This window comes from Echinococcus granulosus (genome assembly GCF_000524195.1).
Source record: "Echinococcus granulosus chromosome Unknown EG_S00035, whole genome shotgun sequence".
In the NCBI taxonomy this organism is placed as follows: domain Eukaryota; kingdom Metazoa; phylum Platyhelminthes; class Cestoda; order Cyclophyllidea; family Taeniidae; genus Echinococcus; species Echinococcus granulosus.
In genome coordinates, this window is record NW_020170415.1 from 746,216 (window position 1) to 766,333 (window position 20,118).

The following is a 20,118-nucleotide window of genomic DNA, read 5'->3' on the forward strand; positions in this document are numbered from 1 at the left end:
AGGAGAGTCGACCTATCACTGTGATATCGCAAGGGCGGTGCGCAGGAGAAATCCTTTCTCGTGACAGGCAAGGTGGTTATCTTGATAACTATAGGAAAAAACCAATTACAGTAGTCAGAAGGAAAAGAAAAACGGGAATATATACATGGTATGCATAATTTATTTAGTATCCTGTCCCTTGGATTAAAATTATCAAAGGTTCAAATCTCCTCGTCTCCTGAATGACGTAGGTGAAGTCAAAATGAAACGCAATGATGAGAACCTTGAAATTCTTTTCCCCACCAATGCCAAAATTCAACTACAGGAGCAGTTTTATGGGTAGGCACAATTAATGTGAAGTCTAATCACATTTATAAGAAATTTGATTTGATCATAAGCACAGGAGTTTCCCGCGTAAAAAATCCACTTGAAATGATTAGTTAAAACGCTAAAATTAATCTAAAATGCGTAATTTTGGATTTAACAGAGAAGTTAATGAAAACAACGTGAAATTGAAGTACCTCTGCTTTTACCATCAACTATCTTGTTATCCTCTCAAGCATATTTTGGAGTTGACGAGCTGCAAAGTGTGTGGAGTAAATGATGCTGAAAGTGATTTAACACCTTTTGGATAGACAGGACTAAATTTTATGAGGAAACTTAATTTAGGTATCCAGATTTATGTATTCTTTTCCTATTTAAATTATACATATTACTGACGTGTTATTTCAGCTCTTTAGACTTACATGAAGACAAAAGCTGTCAAATACTAGGATAGAAAATGTATTGCAGAAGTAGAGGAGAGCCGAGGGGCTGCTGGCGTAGACTCGAGGCCATTTCGTTAGCGGAAATAAAATTGCGGAGACCCAAGTGCCGGAGAATCAAAACGAAAAGATAAACAAGTAATTGAAGCATTACATAAGGCTTCATCGCTTTTTGGCGTCGTACTTGACGGTCACCTTGGTCAGCGTTCCTCATAGACCATTAAAACGTAGCCGACGCACCAGTCATTCAATTTACATGCAAGGGAGCAGATATGTGACTGTGGCGTCACTGATCTCTGTAGATTTCGTCCTGTTTGCGAAATGCATTGGAGGGGAGGGGTGAATTTGCAGTCTTTCTTTTTTTGTCCACCGCTCATCATAAAAATACTGGTCTAAAAGCAGTCATTAAATGGAGGGCGGTGTTTAAGACCATTTCATGGGGCCATGGTTTCACTTCTCCTTTACTTTACGACTTTAATTTTAATTCAATGCTGACTAGCCAAACTTATCTGGTTTCTATTAGGCTAGTAATAAGGTGGAGAAGGTACTGCGAGTTTGCATAATTGATGTTTGCATACAGGTACAGTAGACAGCTCTGGAAGGCACTTTCTTAGACGGCTCAGGGCTACAGTTAGTGCTCTTTTAGTTGTTGACAGCATTCCTGAAGAAAGTGGGATTGAGGAGGTTGCCAAAAGCGGAGGTCACCTGTTCTCCTCCTGTCAGGGATCCTCATTGATTCTCCCATCCGTGGCAAGTGCCCTTCTTTCGTCACGTTAAGACTTGGCAGCCAGGAGTGAAAATCAGGAGAGCTGTCGGTTATGATCGGCTTCGCTTTCCTCTGCTGCCAATGTAGCACCCAAGGACTTACCCGAAGGCGAAAAAAGGGATAATACAAGGACAGAATATGTACTTCAGGCGCATAGAGGGGTTGTGAGGGAGGTACTGACATAGCTCAGAGGCCATGCCACCCACTGGAAGCACAAAATTTGAGCCCTGATTACCCGCCTAATCAAAATGAAGAGTTTAACAAAAGCTCGAAGTGTTACATGTACACTAACGGATGAACAGGGCGTGCACAGCCCTATCTATTGCAATTTTTCATGAAGGAAACATTTTTTCAAGTTCTCGTAGGATCTTTTCTGGCAACACTCACTTTTTGGTCAAAATCTGCATTTGATGAAAAACGCCTTCCACTAGTGCTGCGCTCTATTTCCTGTGAAATCCTCTGAAACTTTGGAAAAGGCATTGCTTTGACAAAAAGTTCGGTGTAAGAATCTTGCTGTCAAGAATATGCTGTTGTGGTTCAATTATTTTTATTAAAGGGAAGTATTTAGGAAATGAGTCAAGTCACTTCGTGGTCGTATCATAATTTTCTATTTTATTCACTGAAAATATTTGCCACAGAGAATCCTTTGATATACTGCAATGCCTACTACCAGTCAGAAATTCTAGCATATTTTTATTCGCCCGATTACCAGAATTGTAATACTTTACTTTAAATGGTTTCACGACACAAAAGAGCTTCCTAGCTGTCGCCAAGATATGCCACTTTGGAAGCGGTTCCTTTGCCAATCTTTAGAAGGGCTGAAGATCCAGCATGATCAGTGCCATTCCAAGGTTTAGTATCACCAGTACAAAGGTAGAATAGAGCCGGGCTCAAAAATGGCACCTGCTGGATCATAATACCAACACATTAAAGTAAATATGCCATTTTTAAAAAATTATTCTAGTAATTTCCGCCTTGGCTCGTCTGCCTTTTCAACGTAACGAGGAGATTCGAACTGAAGCTACTAATATCATAATCCCCAACACACGGTTTGCAATAGTGACAATTAAATGAGAACCTCCTAGTTTCTATAATATTGGTTGCTTGTTTAGGAACAGTAATCTATCTTGCAGGTAAGCTCCCTTTAGTTCTCTCCTTTTCGTAGTGAGAACACATTAATATCTATTAATTTAGGTTTCTTGTGACATAAGTAGGTTTCCAGATAATCATAAAAGAAATAAAGGAGAATTTTATTGCAATCAAATCAAATTTTACTTCACTAGCGCTCATTTATTTTATTTGCAGCGAAAAAGGTGAGTACGGTTTTGATGATCCTTCTAATATGCCTTTACGCAGATTGACTTTTCAGCATCAGATACCTTTCCATTGCGATGATCTTGCAGGATCAAGATTGCTATTGCCTTTTTGTGCGGATTTATAAACGCTACGTCGGAGTTTTCCTCTAGGGCGGATGAATCTGGCAGCAGTGATGTACAGAAGACCTGAGCAACCGGTGATATAAGGTCACAAACAAGTGGGCCGAAGTGAGGGAGTGTGAAAAGGCAAGACAAATGATGTACTACCACATGAGTAATAGGAGCCCACCCTTTTATCAAAGTGGCTTTACCAGTTTTCTAATGCACCAGGTCGCAGAAAGGCAAAAAGATAATATCTTTTACCGTAAGCTATGACAGGCCGTGCGTAAACCACTTCGAGCGTGCCATCCAGTTGTTTCACTTAAACCAACCGACTGTGAAAGGCCGAAGTGACTATAGGGCGTTTCAAACACTTCTCTTAAAAAATTGAGGATTTTTGTCACTTTACATTGCCTTTAAAAGTGATGACATTGTTTGTTTTTGGCGAAATTGACCGCTTTCTCCATTTGACTTCGCATCATCCTCTTCGAAGTAAAGGCACTTCCCAACTTTTTCCATACCTCAGGGGGAGGTAGGATTCTCTCACAGCTTTATATGTGGTGCTAATAAAAAAAATTCGCAGATATCATAGAGCAGATGGAATGACTTGTCTTTTGCATTAGAAATTAATATGTGGTTTGAAACTAGCCATTTGAAAGGGGTAAGCAATGGACAAAACTGTGAGCATCGAGAAAAGTAAATCAGCAAAACCGGATAAATAAATATTCTGGTGGGAAAACATTCTATTCCTCAAAATAGTCAATTACATAACTATTATGACTATAGCAGTGTTTAAGGCTGAACAGTTGATGGTTGAAAATTTCAGGTCATTTTTGCTACAGTGATCAATTCATACAATTCACTAAAACAATGTGTTCAGGGAATAAGTGATTCCGGAGGCCTCAATCAACGAAAACCAGCAAAGCAATGTGCTTGTTATCACAACAATCGTAAAATAAATAATTCAAAATGTGTCTGGATCCCTCCAAGTCCAACAAAACGGGCCACATCAAAAAACCACAAAACCCTCCAATTAAATTATTCAGATCGCGCGATATGATGCCTAAAGCGAGGTAGGCTTTAAAGAGTCAGTTGGAACATCTACAAATTTGTCAGTGTAAAACTGACACAATTTCCCAATCGGATAGAAGAATCGTGGTTTATTTAAACCCGGAACTAACAAGCTCTTTTGTGTTTTGAATCAGTCAAGTGACGACCATTGTTACAAACCATAATTGATTCTTTTTGTTGAGCTTCGAAACGGAATCTTCGGATCATATACACGTTTTTAACATCCTCCAATAGAACTAAATCTCCTGTTGTTAACGATAGAAATATCATGGAAATACTTTTGTTACCAAAGTTTGGATAATTTCGGAATGGTCATCCACCATAGCTTTAAGGATTCGAGGGAAGATGGCCGGATTCTACAACAACTGTATTACCTCCTGCATCTTCTTCCCTAGCTCTTCCGTTGTTACTAGTTTGAATTGCTATCTTTAGGGTGCCGTTGAAAGGGTTGCCCATTATAGCAGAAAGAAGAAGACTTACGTACGCAGACCCTTCATTTTCCCCAGTTTGGTTGCCATCTTGACATCATTGCCTTTCGGCCATCCTTATAGCCTTTCAGACATTCTGTACTTAAATTTGGAGTTGCTATGTCCTCAGGGGTCATTTAAGGCAGCATATAGGTGGCAGAAACAAAGAAATTTGACAAATAAAATACAACTCAACTCAACGTAATATAGGATAGGCGACGAAATCCTCGGAGTTTTGAAACAGCTGGATTGATAAAAGTCTGCCCACTTATGACAGCATTCTGACCCCAAAAACGAGGTAAAATGCTACTTAAGCAAATTCAAAACCTTTCCAACATAGATCCTTACTGCTATGGCGAGTATACATTGCTGTCTACCCCTAATGTCGACTTTTCTACCAAAAGCGGCAGGTATATGGGACGATCTTAATCTATATGGGCAATCAAAATCAGACAGTATTTCTGATGCATCCTTCCTTTCAAGAGACTTGATTTTGGCAGATGACAACCAGGTTCACAGTATGTCTTACCAGTAGAGAAATAGGTAGTCTATTTCCCTTGTTGTAGATTCATTCCATCTCCTTCATCCTTGCTTTAACAAGAAGTCTCAGAAAGGTCGAGGGAGAAGATGGACCTCATTAAAATGGAGCCGTGCAGATAAACTGTATTTCTTCTAGCGAAATATCTAACTACGTGAGGTCTCGGTCTCTATTTTGGTGCCGTATTGTCCCACTTCCAGCCCCATGGCCTCCCAGTCATTCCTCATTTATGGTGATGCACTTCAATGCATCTTTGGCGAGATTTCGGGATGCTGTTAGGGCTTTTATTAGATGGCTTAGGTACAGCCAATCTGATGGCAGTTTTATTAAAGTCTTTTAACCCTTATTGCGAAGATGCGTGGGCTGATACTACCATGGCAACGTTTTTTATCATGCTTGATTCCATTAATTGAAATGTCCCAAGATAACCGACTCCCACATAAAAAGCCCCATTCATTGGTACTTTAAAACTTCAATTTGTTGGAATTCGCAAGACTGAGCGTTTTATTTACTGAGGTTTATGGTCCGGTCTTTGTTGATTTCGTTGCCACATCTCCTCATTTCATACGTCTATTTCTACGTAAATACCAAAATACTAAAATTTGCTCAACTGAAAAATGGGCTCGGGTATTTAAACAAGTACGCCGGTACTTTAATTCCTCAAGGTATTTGTATACCTTTTCAAAAAGCAGGAGATTATTTCTCTCCGCTCCATAGGATTGTGTTCCTTGAATATACTGAGGTGGCAAAATAAAAGCAGCACCTTTGGATTCGAAAATGAGGAGGAGAAGAGGATGGCATTATTCCAAACACCTGTAAAGCAGACTAAAGAACTGTTGTACCCGTACTACCAGAGATAGTCTTTTTCAATGCCTAAAACAAACATACTACAGCATTACAAAATGGAACAAAGGTCCCTTCCAAGTTGTAAAATGTGAAATTTTAGAATCCTTGAATAATTCGGAGAAAACTGATTGAGCAGCAGTAAAAGGGTGGTTTAGATGTTGGTTTTCCCCTAGGCTTAAATACTTTTCCATCAGTAGTATATGGGGAGCACGAAATGACACATATTGGTGTGGAATCGTGCTTCTATTCTGGAAACCGTCTTCTCCTGATACTATCTTAATGGGTGTTTTTTTAATATTTTATCGTGCAAACTTTGTGCAGTTCAGTGTATGCATTCATTTTGAATGACTTTTTGTTATAACTACCTCGAGCACTTAAGGCTCCGCCATTGTACTTTTTGCTGGGCGGCATGGCCTTTAGACCGTGCCAGTAAATCCAACCATTCTGCACGCGGGCAACTCACCCTCTGCTTCAGCATTACGTCTTTTTTCTTCCTCAGGGAAGTCTCGGGGTGAGTAACCCACCCTAAAGGACAACAATCCTGATTTATATTACTTAATGCGGATAAAGGAATTTGTGACTACACCCAACAGAGAGATTGAATTTGACGCCTAACTTCGTCGACTCTAGTATTATACCTTCTTTCGTCTTCAAAGAATGTTTAGGGAGCAACACAAACACAGATAGCGAATAGGCACGCCGGCATATTGCTAACTCCTTATAAATTTAATTAGTTAGGGGAATTCAACTAGTCCTTTCGAAGTGTTTTTGCCTCGCAAGATACCCGTAACAATCGTTTGGTATGACTACCATATGCAGGGAATTAGCGGTGAGACTTATGTTATGTTAATGAGATGTACCGCTCAATGAAACATTCATTTTCAAGAGACTCTGGGTTCACGCTCCCTTTATCATTTTATTTGGATCTCTTAGGAGAATGAGCGACGAAGACAGCTAGAAAATCAAGACCTAGTTTATGGACGTGATCAATGACCTTTTGGAACTCATGAATAACACATGAAGAAGACGGCTAAGCGGAGGGAGAGAATAACAGCGGCTTTAATCAACAGTCTATTGCTGTGTTCTTGTGAATGCGCATTTACCAGCATCCGTGCTCAGAGAAGGATTAATTGATATCATTTTACCCATCAAAGTATTCTACTTGCATAAAACTTATGAACATGCTCAGGCAATAGGGTGAGGTGATGGTTAGCTGAAAGAGCCATTCCTAAAGTCGGAAGAAGCCTTAAGACTAGGACTACAAAAGGGCTGAGATGCTATTGGCATGGTCTAGAGTCCAAACAGCACAGCAAAAGTAGAATCATAGAGCCTTCAGTGGCCTTGAAACCAGAATAATGGGTTAAACAAACAATCAAGGCCTTACATTTAGACTCGAGTTCATTGCAAGTGTATGTGTAGCACCCACCATCCAATTAATCTAATACCCTTGAAATGGATTGGGTCACGGAAGGCTTGCATGGTGTCTTCCTCTGGTGTTCATGGTGCTTTTTTCTGCTATCTGCAGCTTAGGCACTTAATCACTAGGTAAAAAAGGATGCAGTGCATTTTGACCATTAATGGGAACAAGCAATATACTTCCTGTTTTATTCGGCTTGGAATGTCGTACACCAGCATGAAAATCTAGATTTATCCAGTGCGTTATTTCAATGCAGAGTCATCAACATCTGCAGGACCTTGCGGTCTTATGAAGATATAATTATGATAAACGGATTTTACTTTTTAAACTAGTCAAAAAACAAGCAACTTCGACTATCTGTCTGAGCCATTGTATCGTTTGTTTCGATGGATTCTACAAAAGATAGGATGTTGATACACTAACCGTATTGCCACTGAAGCTTTGAAGGGCACTTGGGAATTAATCGGACTTGTAAATACTGTAAAGGAAGGTTTCTGATACCACCAACTTGCGGAAATAAAATGACCACAAACACTTGGTTACAAATAAGCGACTAGGTGAGGTATTGTGCAAAACCGGTGGAGCTAATAGACTGGGATTGTGGAACAAGTTTTGGTTGAGATAATGTGCTGCCAATTCATTAAAAGACCCAAAAACTAAGCTCTACAAACATAAACATGGCAGAAAAAACCTTAGTTTTGCAGGTAAATAAAAAAACTCGTTTTTGTTCTAATAATTCGGTCATCCATTAAGTGTGCCACATCGCGTGGAGTGAGAGTCCATTTTTTATTCGGTCGGTTTCTTAGCATAGGTATTAAAACTATACAAAAACATGGGTTTTCATAAGGAAGTCCAGCGATAACTTTTACCTGCAGTCTTATGAATATACACTTTTCATGTTGTGGTTATAGTCAGGTAAACAGAGTGAAGTTTATAATAAAATCAGACGAAAATTCAACTAAATTTTGTAGGTGCATATAGCAAAATCTTTTATGCATTTTTTTACTAGAAGCTTTTCTTCCTTTTGTGAGGAATTGCCATGTCAAATGCATGTGACGTCCTACATTTCTTATCAGGGCTTGGAGTAGTAGACATGTGATAAGTCCTCCTGTAAGCTTGGCATGATTCGTTACAGCAAATCTCCTCGTTACCAGATCAGTTGAGCTTAAAACAATAAAATAGACAATTGATATTATGTCTTTTAAGCTGACTAGGCGACGATTAAATTGGTGGGTTTTAAAGTGCATATGCTGATGCCATAATGGAGGAGCAAGGCGCCTCGACTGTGGTATTCAACGTTCTTCTAAGTGCACCACAGAGCACGCATTAAAATTTGGACTGTCCGAATATCTCCTTAACTCCTGTTATGGGTAAAGAAGTGATTAGACTGGCAGTGACCAATATGTGTAAAGATTAAAAAGAACGTTTTGCAGATCTACGAAAACTCCTTGTGCGTGAATGAAATTAAGTCCCCATTCTCCATTTCAGCCTCCTAAGTTGGTTTTCAGATGCTGCTATTAGTAATAAGCAGCATTTCATACAGTCAACTAACTTTTTAGTGTTCAGGGAATTTATTTCACTTTTTTCTGTCCATTCCCATTATATCCAAAAAGATTTCAATCAAAGATCACACATTCCGTAAAAAGCTGATTGTTTAAATATTTCTTTTGGTCACGGGAGCACTCAGGGCTCGGCCATTGCACCTCCACCGAGTGGCCAGGTCTCCGAGCCACGCCATTAGCTCCCTCTCTAGCTCTACCTTACGTCGTTGATACATATTCTGCTCAAGTATTATACCCTCTTTCATCTTCATGGAAGTCCTCCGGCGCTACACATCCATTACCTTTTAGTGACAAGGTCTTGGGAATTGTCGCATTATTGTTTCTAGTATTTGAAACGGCACAATTTGCTTTCGAGTCACGTAATAGAAGCACATTTTGAATTAAGCTTTAATCAGATTTTTCTTCGCTCTGCAACCACCAAAATAATGGCTAAATAGAATTGTGCTACTTTTCTGCCGGGAATTTCATCTGCTAATTGTATTTGTGCTGATTTTCATATGCCACCTTAATCATTTGAATTTCATTTTAAGGTATTGAGTATCCAAGTCCCTCCCCTCTGTTTCCATTTTACAAATATGCAAATTAAATTCCTATAAAGTTTTAGTAGTCTAATTCTCCTCTGATTGTACTGTGATATTCCAATTAGTTTGGATTGTTTGTTTTTCTTTGCAAACTTAATTTTGTCAGTTTATTTTAGCAGCTTAAAGTTATTTTCCTAAAATACTAATTTACTTTAAAACGTGGTATAAGTTGTTTCAGCGCTCCCAGGTTTCCTGAAGGTTACAGTTGGGCATGACAACGTAGAAGGATGTTTCTCTACTAGCGTGCGGATGGGCTGAGGGACTATGAATGTGGCCAAATGTCCACCCCACCAAGGCTGTTGGCACAACTCACGGAAATTGAAGAGCACAAGTGTAAAACTAGACTTTGGACATTTGTGTACTGATAGTAGACTCCCATTTAAGGGAAGCTTGTGACTTGATTGTGAACTCGGCCTTGACCTCTAAATACCCTTTGTTTATTCATCCACCTTAAGGCCAAATTTTGCCTGTCTATACAGCACCCATGAGTCGTTATCATCTCCGCCATCTTAAAATTCGCGTTTTGCGGTTTCTCACACCAGTCAGTGCTTTGTTTGTCTGTTCTAACGTCAGTTTTGGAGCATCAATTCTTTACTTTAATCTTTTATGTAGCCCTAGATATCAATAGAGCTGTTAAAACGCCTTTACAATATTTCTCCAAAACTGTTTGGTGTAACCAGAGGTTTCGAAAATCCCTATTCACCCGCTTGAGAATCCTTAAGCTTACCTATTTTGGACTTGAGACTAATCAAATTGCTGTCTGCAGCACCGTTCGACTAGCGTATACCTAATTTGTTGAATTTTTTAACATGGAAGAATGCTTGGAAGAGGGGGATGGTGTTGTTTATAAGCCGAAAACTTCTACTGCTCATCCTCTGCCCTCCTCCTCCTCTCTTCTTCCCTCAATTATGATTTTAGCCTCCGTAGGGCCTTCTACTGCGTTGTTGAGTATATCTACACAAGCAAATAAGGAGGTTTTTAATTCAACGGTTTACGCGGCGAAGTCACTCACTGCAGAAAATTGCGGCCCAACTGCCGACGCACATATAGTGCGGCATTTCGGCCCGACCCCGTTTACCAAGGTGACAGACCAGAATTCTTCAGCGCGGTGCGCGGTGGGCTGTGAACCGAGTCTCTCCTGAACAAATGGGAAGAGCCTCTTCTTCTAAAAGAAGAGGAGCTTTTCTCTCCTTTTGCCTCGTGTACAGATGGCTTAAGTGGTGGATGTTGGGAAGTGCATGGATTTCAATACGGGTCAAGTGAATCAGTAGAATTAGATTACTTGAGGATTTTTGACGTGGAAAATGGGTTGTTAAGTCTTCCCCAAAACTGGCTAAATGCATTTTAATGGAGGATTATCGTAGGAGATATAAATATAAATTCCGCTTAAAGACCCAGCCTCTTGAATTCATCCAGTTCTTGAACATGACCGCTCTAAAAACTGCTTCAGCTCACCCCCGAGTAGATCATCAGGAGAGATTGAGATTGAATTAAGGGTGCAATTCAACAAAAAGCTGCATACTCATGCATAACGTGAATTTTACCAATTCATGGAAAAGACTTTGCGAGCAAATCCGGGAAAGCCGAGGACAGAAAAGTCCGTAATGACAATGCCGCGCAGATGTTTCAATCCGTCTAACCACTTTCCCACAACAGTGTTGGCAAGTCTGGCTAGTTTTTCCAGTCCGCTTGTGAAATTGAAGAGAATGTAGTCCAGGTTTGGGGAGAGGATACCTTGGAAGACGAAAAAGTAGACCGGTCTGCTTTTCTGCATCCAATCGCTGAAAATGACAGTAAATACATTGATGAACTGCTCGGAAGCATCAGTGTAGATTTACATGCTTAATTCCATAAGGCACACGTTTTGTGACTATTCACTTCTTCGACAACCACAGATAGGTTGGTAAGCATTGAATTATGCATGAGCTGTGTAGTGAAACCATTTCGGTGCTGGAACCGAGTGCTAGCAGCTCTCGAAAATCATACCATATGTACTTAACAACTTCGCCTTCATCTATGTTCAGTCCAGAAGGGTCGGACAAACATTTGGCGCAGCATCTTGACGAAGTGTAGTTGTGAGGAATTTTACCACTAGGTAATCGACAACTTACTGTGGAGATGGAGGAACTGCTTAGACCATGACAACTAGACTTCCAATCCACCAACCGGTTAAATGAATTATTTTTTATGGTAGGAACACTTCTTTCTTTTTGAAGTTTCATAAAAGTGTCTTTTAACAAATCTCATTCCTGTTTAGCGATCACAGAGACTTGCAGCACCGGATCAAGCTGTGTTTTCTCACCCTCAATCTAAAGTAATGATTATTCAAATTTTCAAGCCTCTCAAATTCCCTTGGTTCCATAAGGTGAAATTTTATTGTGGCTGAACAAATTCGGAACAAAAAGACACTAACTTGAAGCTCTTGGAAAGAAAAGTGTGCAACACTTTAGGATTCCTCGTATTAGGCCACGGTTGCCTAATAGCAGACCTTGGCCACTGCACTGAAATGTCGTCTTCAAGTTCGTCAAAACTCTTCGCATAGCCCAAAATGATGACCTGCTTTTTGAGTGACCACATTTCAGCCAGAGAAGGGATTTGACTCCCATAAGGCTCCACCATTTCTCCAAGCACCTAGTAACTTAAGTCCAGTGTCTGCAAGTGGGACTTACTTTTTTGATCAGGTCCTTGAATATCGACTTTAAAGATTCGTCCAATCCGTAGAAGTGCTGGAAGTCAATTATGGCCACTTCTTTAGGGTGGTGTTTTAGAAAGCTCTTAATTGTTTCCAACTCCTCGCTGACCCTGTTGGCATACTGCCCGTGGACAAGGAAGAAGCAGGGATAAATATCAATGGAGGAATTCGAGAGTAAGCCCACGCAGGATTGCCTCTTTATCGCGACTCGCATGTCGAAGTAACGAATTCCTGACTGGAGTTGAGTCGTGAAATTGGTTTTTTGAGTCACAGACCACTTGAAGTAGGGTATTTTAAAGAAGAGGCCGAGAACCTTGATTAGGGATTTATAATTCATATCAAGGGAGAGTGGAGAGGATTCCTGAATGCCGTAGCTCCCCGAATTGTGTGTTCCTAGGGAATAACGACAAAGAGATTAAATGTAGTATTATCTGCTTTGATATTTCTAAATAGGCCATACCAATAAGCGAGACCCATTCTGGCCTGATGTGATGACTCCCTCTGTCTTCATGAAAGACTCGGATGCTGAACATTTATATTTAGATTCATTAGGTGACTTTACATCGTGGGAGTCAGTTGCATTTCTGTCATATAATTGAGGAAATTTCAAATGAAACTAGTTCATGACTTAATCGTAAAAGAGATTATAAGGAGAAGTGGTTTGAGCTGATATTACCTTGAAATAAAGGCTTACCGGGTATAGCAATCTGGGAAAGCGGGACGTGAGTAGCCTTCTCGGGCAAGTGAGCCATCCAATCACTGGCGGGTACTTCATCCTGCTTGGGTAAATTGGCCGAGGTTTTCCCACATTTTGAGCAAATTAAGAATCAACGGTACATGTTGGTTGGTTTTCACCAGTTAAAATTAATGAGTCTGAGTTACATAGACATGAAACTGCTCGTATTTTGGTTGAAAAGATAGAACTAATCTCATTGTTGTACCAAAATTGAGGTGGCTAAATGTTTATGCAACATGTACCACTTTGTAATACTTTGATTAGTTGTTTAACTCATCGTTTTGACTTAAGGCGTAGGTAAGGCTCCTCCTTTGTACTTTGCTGAGCGGCATGGCCTAGCCCTTTTCGACGTTAGTAATGCATATTCTAACCTATTATTATGACCTCTTTCGTTTTTAGAGAAGTCTAGGGGCACTACAACTTATTAAGATTTGACAATACAATTTCATGAATTTATAGAAGTCCGCACCAGTCTTGAGTAATAAAACAGTATAATTCTTGTCAATTTAACTAGAAACGATTCAATCATGTTATAAACTCAGGAACTAAAAATGATGCGGAGGCTATTAACCATAATTCCCATTCGCATAAACACACTTGACATGAGAATTATCGCTTATTCGGTGTCAAACAGGAGGGTCGCTTACCTGTCTTCTGGGCTGTACTGGTCGTGGTATCACAGGCTAAATTTCATCTAATGTGAATTCGCTTAAAACCTACATTTAAAAAGAGGATGAGCTATGAAATGCAATTTTTAATGTGGCTGCTTACGAAGACGAATTGTGCTGGAGCCATGGATGGCGCATGTGATCTAGCGCTTTCGATAGTGAAGATTGTGCGTGTGTGTACGCTTGGGGTGAACAGACGTGTTTACTAATAGGCACGGGAATGGTGCTGAACGTGTCAATGAAAGCTGGTTTTTTGTCGTGACTTCGATATTACTTAAAGGGTATTTTATGACTTTTTGACTTTTCAACTCAAAATTGCTGTTACTTAGGCGGCAGCGATAACTTATGTCATGAAGGAATGAAAACTAGCGAGTGATTTTACTGACAGTGTGATATGGTTTGGGCTACTTAGTCCCCCTAAGTAGTGCTCCACTGGATGGTGTAGCCCTTTATTTATGCGTATATCTTCTCAACCTTTTTGTTGGGTCAGAATAGACGCTGAAGCTTACGGTGTAGAGGATGTCCTATTCAAGTCTTTTTAACCTGAACTCGAAAATGACAGGTGGTTAAGCCGATTATGTGATATCGGTGACAATATAATGACCTTAAATTACGTTCAGCTGGGTTTAACAGTGCTGGCATTCCATTGTTCCCAGATCGTACTTCTGCTCTGCAACATGATCTCCGGGCCATGCTGACAGCCTCCTAGAAGTAAAGTATTAATGACAAAGATGTGTCTGAACAAGGTTTGTTGTCAGTTTTAAGTTAGTTCATTATGTACAGCTGGCAACTTGGCTCCAGAAATAGCAACTACATTCATAATAAACAACCAAATCCCATGAATTTATAACAACGGGAATACATTACTACTTATTAATATATCAATGTCTTGGTATAATTCGACTCAAAACTCATTGATTTGGTGTTATCTTTTAAAACGTTTTATAACCACTAGCCTCAAAGGAGACGTGAAAATAAATGAACCCAGCAATTATCCATATAAACTTCGAAAGAATTAATCACATTTGAGGTATGGTCCTTTGCAATCATAATTACGTTTATAGCATGCATTGAAAGTACATCGATAAAAAGCACCAGCTGAGGATTAAAATTTTATTCTTAGATAAAGATGTGCATTAAACTTCCCTTCTTTCTGATATTTAGCAAAGAAGTAATTCTCATTGGTTTATGCCAGTCCCAGAAGACATTCATTAAGCAAAGGAATTTAATTTTTGAGATGCCAACAGGTAGGGACTGGAAAACAAGCGAAGCATTAAGGTTATAGCTTAATTACTGTCACATTATTGACCTAGAGCGCTCAAATAGGTCATGTGATATTAACCAATAAGATGCATGACTGAGTTTGTGCCTGGTTGCACGTCACTAAAGTAGCCTAGCAGTGTGCTAGATCCAGAAACAATGCTAGCCAAAACAAAATACTTTATTATAGGGAAAAACATTCTCTTTTCCCCACCGCTTGTCATCACTGTTTTGCCAATAGTTTGGGTATTGGATCTAGCACTTTGTGTATTCGTGTTACACAGTGTTGCATGTACAATATAGTATTTAAATAAGCCTTTTAGATACTGAAATTGACTGGGTCGCTTATATGCAACAGTCGGAAGTTTTCCTAAATGGGACACGTGATTATGACCAACTAATCGGCCGAACTGGGCCCTGTGTGTAAGGAAATAGGGTAACCTCTTAATCCTCCATTCTAGTTATCCCGCTGGGCATATTTACATCTATTCCCTTCTGTATTTTCTAACAGATCACGGCAAAAACATATTTGCAGCCCAGTGTCTATTCACAGGTCTTTATGCGATAACCATGGTCTTAGTTCTCAATATCTACCGGAAACTCAGAAAGGTAATTCAACTACTCGTACTTTCTCTCCTGTAGGTCCCCTTACTTCCTATCCTTATTTTGGCTTTTGCCTCGTATCGGGTGCATTCTATTTACTTGTTACGACTTTTCAATGATCCTTGGGCAATGTTTTTCCTTTACGCATCAGTAAACTGGTGCCTTTACGATCACTTCTCTTGCGCAGCTGTATTCTTCAGGTAGTTTTTGTGGTCCAGTTTTATTAGATATTATCTAATTCATGTGTTAATTATTTTTTTTGCTAAACGCAGCATGGCCGTTGGGGTGAAGATGAACATTTTGCTTTTTTCACCCGGTTTTCTCCTTGTTCTGCTCAAATACCGTGGTGTATATGAAACACTTGGGCACCTGGCTGAATGCGGTATTATCCAGGTAGTTATCTATTGCACTTGTCACCATAACGTCATCAATATAATTTGTTTTCAGGGTTAATACTACCCGAAAAACTGATAATGCTTCTGCTCTTTTCTAGGTTCTCTTGGGAGCAATCTTCTTCTTCCGCAATTCTGAAGCCTACTTCAGTCGCGCCTTTGATTTCAGTCGGCAGTTCATGTACAAATGGACAGTAAATTGGCGAGTCATTCCCGAAGCACTTTTTCTTGACCGACGATTTCACGCAGCCCTGCTGGTCATCCATCTTCTTTTGCTTTCATTCTTCCTCATGAAATTCAGTAGGTAGGATTTTTTAGTCCTTCATTTAAGACGCTCCTTTAGTTTAAAGTAAGGCCCTATTTCCAGCTATATTTTTCTCTTATTTCACTCTTCGATTTCTCATTTAGATCCTGTGGAGGATTTAAAACATTCTTGCAACCACTTCCACCTTCCCAAGAGCAAAAAATTATTGCTGAGGGTAGGTTGAATCTCCCTGAATTTGTTTATTTTGCCTTTGTGATACTGGTTTTGCTTCAAATTTGTTTTACTTTTAGATGTACTTTATCCGATGTTTGTTTCCAACTTCATTGGTATCGCATTTAGTCGTTCCTTGCATTACCAATTTTACGTTTGGTACTACCACTCCATTCCCTTTATCCTGTGGTCGGTGGCACTACTTTCGGATTCCGTGAGGTAAGCAGGGGGTGGATTTAGCTTCCATATTTCTATACTGTTTATCATATTAAGAGATTTTATTTCGGTGCACTAGAGAACTTATTTGATCATCACGGTCCAGTTCCTTTCATAATTCTGGCGTGACACTGAAATTTGCACTATTGCACAGACCAATCCAACCGTTGTAGCTATCCTTAAACCAAGGGGCTTCTTCATCTTTTTTGGTGCTCTAAAATCAACCAATCTGTTTGTAACACCGTGTGGTGCAATCGGTTCAGCTGAATTTATTAACAGCGCATACCACATTTTCGTAAAGCTAGGCTCAGCTATAAAACGGAGTTCCACGTATATATGACGCTAGTAGCGATTGTGTTAATCGCGGCATCATGAGCTGCTGAGCTGTATCCTTGTATCTAAGGCTCCTTATCTTCGGACTTATCGAGATGTCCTGGAATGTCTATCCATCCACGGTGTTGAGTAGTGCCACTCTACACGTCTGCCACGCGATCATCCTCCTCGGTCTCGCTCTCCAACCACTATGCAATGCCTCTGTGCCCACCGGACGGTTAAAAGGGCAAAAGACAAAGAAACAGTAGTTTGAGTTGCAGAAATTGTTAAAATAAATCATATTCGTTATTTTACGTGCTGTCTCTCTAATCTCTGTCTTATTAAGCGTAAAAGTTTCCGTTAAATTTAGTCGTAAGGGTAAACATGATGTGCAGTGGAGATAGACTGTGGGGAGCCATGCAGTTTAGTAGTGCTTAGTCCACTTCACTATGGGTATCCATTTATTGGCACATTCTGCTTCACTTCTCTGCGTATTTTCATTTCAGCCACATCTCGAAGATGATAGGTGTGGGGCTAACCTCCAAAGCAGTGGTATGGACTTACTGCTTAGAAGAGGTCAGCTTGGTGTGATCCTCAAGTAGTGGTGCAATTTCGATCGTTGAAACGCCCATCGAGGGGATTAACTATCAAATTAGCATTGAACATCCAGCAATTGGTGTTTCAATAGCCTATTCAAAATAAAACATCTCATTGCCTAACTTTGAGGTTGGGGGTCATTGTCCCTAACTTTTCGCCTGCAATACTTTTATTTTCCTGTCGTGATGCTACCTAGTCAGCTTCTCTTTGAAATCAGATTCTGTCCCATTAGTTTTGTTAATACTATCTTTTTAAAGTTGTTTTTCTACTGGTAAGAATAAGCATGCACAACAACAGGACGTAACAAAGGAGAATCTCTCAGCCTGCGTTTTACTGGGAAATGGGTTCCGACCTACCCTACTACCCTCGATATTTGATCCAAAGTGATAACAGAAACTTAGTCAATGACACGAATCAAGTCTTTTGCGTGGAAACACCGCTTGAGCTGAAGACAGAAAGTGGACTGTATTTTAGAGTCTGACACACTCGTTCAAGCTTTCTTGTTAAATCATGAGGCAAATAAGTTGCTGCTGAGATGCCAGAACTGCACCATCAACACTTCGAGTATGTAAGCTCCCGGACTGAGTGTAGATAGGATACTTCAAATGTTTCATTCGAGGTCGTGGTCACCTACTTTGACCCATGAAAATAATCCAAGCCAATGTCAAGTTCAGATGTATTGACAACAGTGGTGTCGCGCGATCCGGCGTGAAGCCACACAAGAAGTGCCATCATCTCTGGAATTGGCTGCCAGTGACTGGGACATTGTGCAGACAGTAAAATTCATGTGAGACTAGTTGTTTCAATGACCGTGGATAAGTGCATGCCGCACGACAAGGGGAGATGCAAACCCTTTGCAACTGTATTTTGTGGAAGCTTTTAAAGGGCGAATGAATTCGCTTTCTCTTCCTTTTAAGGACATTAAATGGCGTATTTTCTACTGGGCAACGGAGATAATTTTTCGTCTAAGGTATGATGAGTACTTATGGGCTTATTTGGTGTGGCTGTAGGAAAGTCGTCAAAGAAGAAAATAGTGAAATCAGTGTACCATTTTATTACAACCCTCTGGATGGCGCATTGAAAGCCTGTTGCAGAGTTTTGCAAGTGTGGTTGGATATCAGTAATGCTCGGAAAAAATTCACCATAATTTATAAAGCCCGTCTTTTTAAAATAAATAAACGTATTTTGGCGCACCACATACGGACAATATCCGAAGCAGACACCCATCTGACTTTCACTTTGGTTATTTCTAACTCATTTTTTGGTTACGTGAGCACTTAATCCCCCGCGACTGTACTTCCAGAGGGCAGCATGACCTCCGAGTGTTACCAGTAGCCCTCCCACCCCAGCCCTCCTGTACATCGACAATACATTTTCTGCCCTAGTATTATCCTAATGCGTTATTTGGATGTTAGTTTAATTCGCATTTTTGGTAATGGGGCCACCTAGGTGTTCCACCATTGTACTAACGCAGGGTGGGTTGGCCTCCCGGCTGGGCTAGCGGTCCTAAGCCCTACTGCCCCAAGGAGCCTCATTATGACTTCTTTCAACATCTGTAAAGACTCGAGGTTCTAGAGCACATCCAATTTATTTTTTATTCATCTGTTTGAATCGCTGCCACTTGAAAGTTGAGATAAGGTTACAATGCTTGAGGTCTCGTCGAAGACTTTTCACGACTATAAGCCTGGGCAGGATATTTTTATGAAGGTCCAAAAGGACTGGCGAAATGGGTGGAGAAATGACAATAAAGTGGTAACTGACACCCCTAGCGAGGATGAAGGGCCTACGCAGTCTAACTGCGCTTTGAACAAACGACGTATCGTTAATTCAGCATTCATCTTCCCAAAAGATTTTCCTATTTTCGTGAATATGCATTTTTAAAGTGCAAGGATCAGAGGTTTAGCAAAATGAGGCATCAGATTGTGCAATCACCAATTTCACACTCAGAGAAGGTGGCTACTTCAGAGTAAATACTATAACCACAACCGCATTTTTTCTCCGCTTACTAAAATATGCATTCAATTATTGCAAGGTATAATTAATTGGTTTCAATCAAACCAATTGGATGCAACTAAATTCAGAAATTGTTATACTTAGCTTTTGCTCCCTATACGTGAACGCTCATTTTTTGGTGAAGTCATTTAGAGTTTCTTGGGTACTTGTATTCATAACCAAGTGGATGTCATCATTTCAATTTCCTGTTTTGCGCTGTCATTTTGAAAATAAAGTACAGTTTGACTCTGTTTAGAAGGGTAAAGTGTATTTGACCTTAACAAACTCCTAGTCATCTTAATAGTCATAATTGTACATTGATCTTGGAGGATCCAGGAGCTGAGGTAAACTTACGTCTAGATGAAATGAATCTGCATCCAGATAAGTAGCAGCAAACACTGGAGTAGCTTTTACGTCGAATTCCTTTGGCAATAGTGGCTTGGTCATTGTGCGAACGAAAGGTAGGAAACAATTGCGAGAGGTGAGGGGATGCGCCTGGATAGCCTCACCTCACTGCACGTTCTCCAGCCCTCAAATCGTCCAACTTTAGATTCAGAGTCGACTCAACCGGTCCGTTCGGATAAGGGAAAATGATAACAAAGGCGCTTAATGTCGCCAATATATTCGCCACTCAAACTAGGCGATCCTTTCTTCACTTTGCCTCCCACTCGGCCGGGTGTTCACCAGCCTCTAGAGCTGTCTGCGTGATCCGTTTGTCACTGTGCTTAAATTCGTTAGGCCGGGATTTGTTTTGTCACGTAGTTGCGCC

The 20,118-nt window shown here is 40.3% G+C and overlaps 3 protein-coding genes across 3 annotated transcripts; 2 read left to right on the top strand and 1 right to left on the bottom strand. All coding sequences in view use genetic code 11, as the record gives it.

Annotated features, from left to right (window-relative positions):
- Positions 1-241: 241 nt before the first annotated feature.
- On the top strand, positions 242-3,015 carry EGR_05100 (hypothetical protein; the record flags this gene model as incomplete). The annotated part of the gene is made up of 2 exons (XM_024494349.1): positions 242-318; positions 2,913-3,015. The coding sequence occupies 2 exons, from the start codon at positions 242-244 to the stop codon at positions 3,013-3,015; spliced, it is 180 nt and encodes a 59-aa protein (XP_024351298.1).
- Positions 3,016-10,397: 7,382 nt separating this feature from the next.
- Positions 10,398-12,850, bottom strand: EGR_05101 (PI-PLC X domain-containing protein 3; the record flags this gene model as incomplete). The annotated part of the gene is made up of 5 exons (XM_024494350.1): positions 10,398-10,544; positions 10,968-11,187; positions 11,820-12,037; positions 12,076-12,491; positions 12,793-12,850. The coding sequence occupies 5 exons, from the start codon at positions 12,848-12,850 to the stop codon at positions 10,398-10,400; spliced, it is 1,059 nt and encodes a 352-aa protein (XP_024351299.1).
- A 207-nt stretch (positions 12,851-13,057) lies between these two features.
- Positions 13,058-19,454, top strand: EGR_05102 (Dolichyl-P-Man:Man(5)GlcNAc(2)-PP-dolichyl mannosyltransferase; the record flags this gene model as incomplete). Its single annotated transcript, XM_024494351.1, has 8 exons — positions 13,058-13,131; positions 14,667-14,749; positions 15,086-15,185; positions 16,166-16,348; positions 17,615-17,657; positions 18,275-18,327; positions 18,368-18,537; positions 19,390-19,454. 8 exons carry the CDS (start codon positions 13,058-13,060, stop codon positions 19,452-19,454), a joined length of 771 nt encoding a protein of 256 aa, XP_024351300.1.
- Between the last annotated feature and the right edge of the window lie 664 nt (positions 19,455-20,118).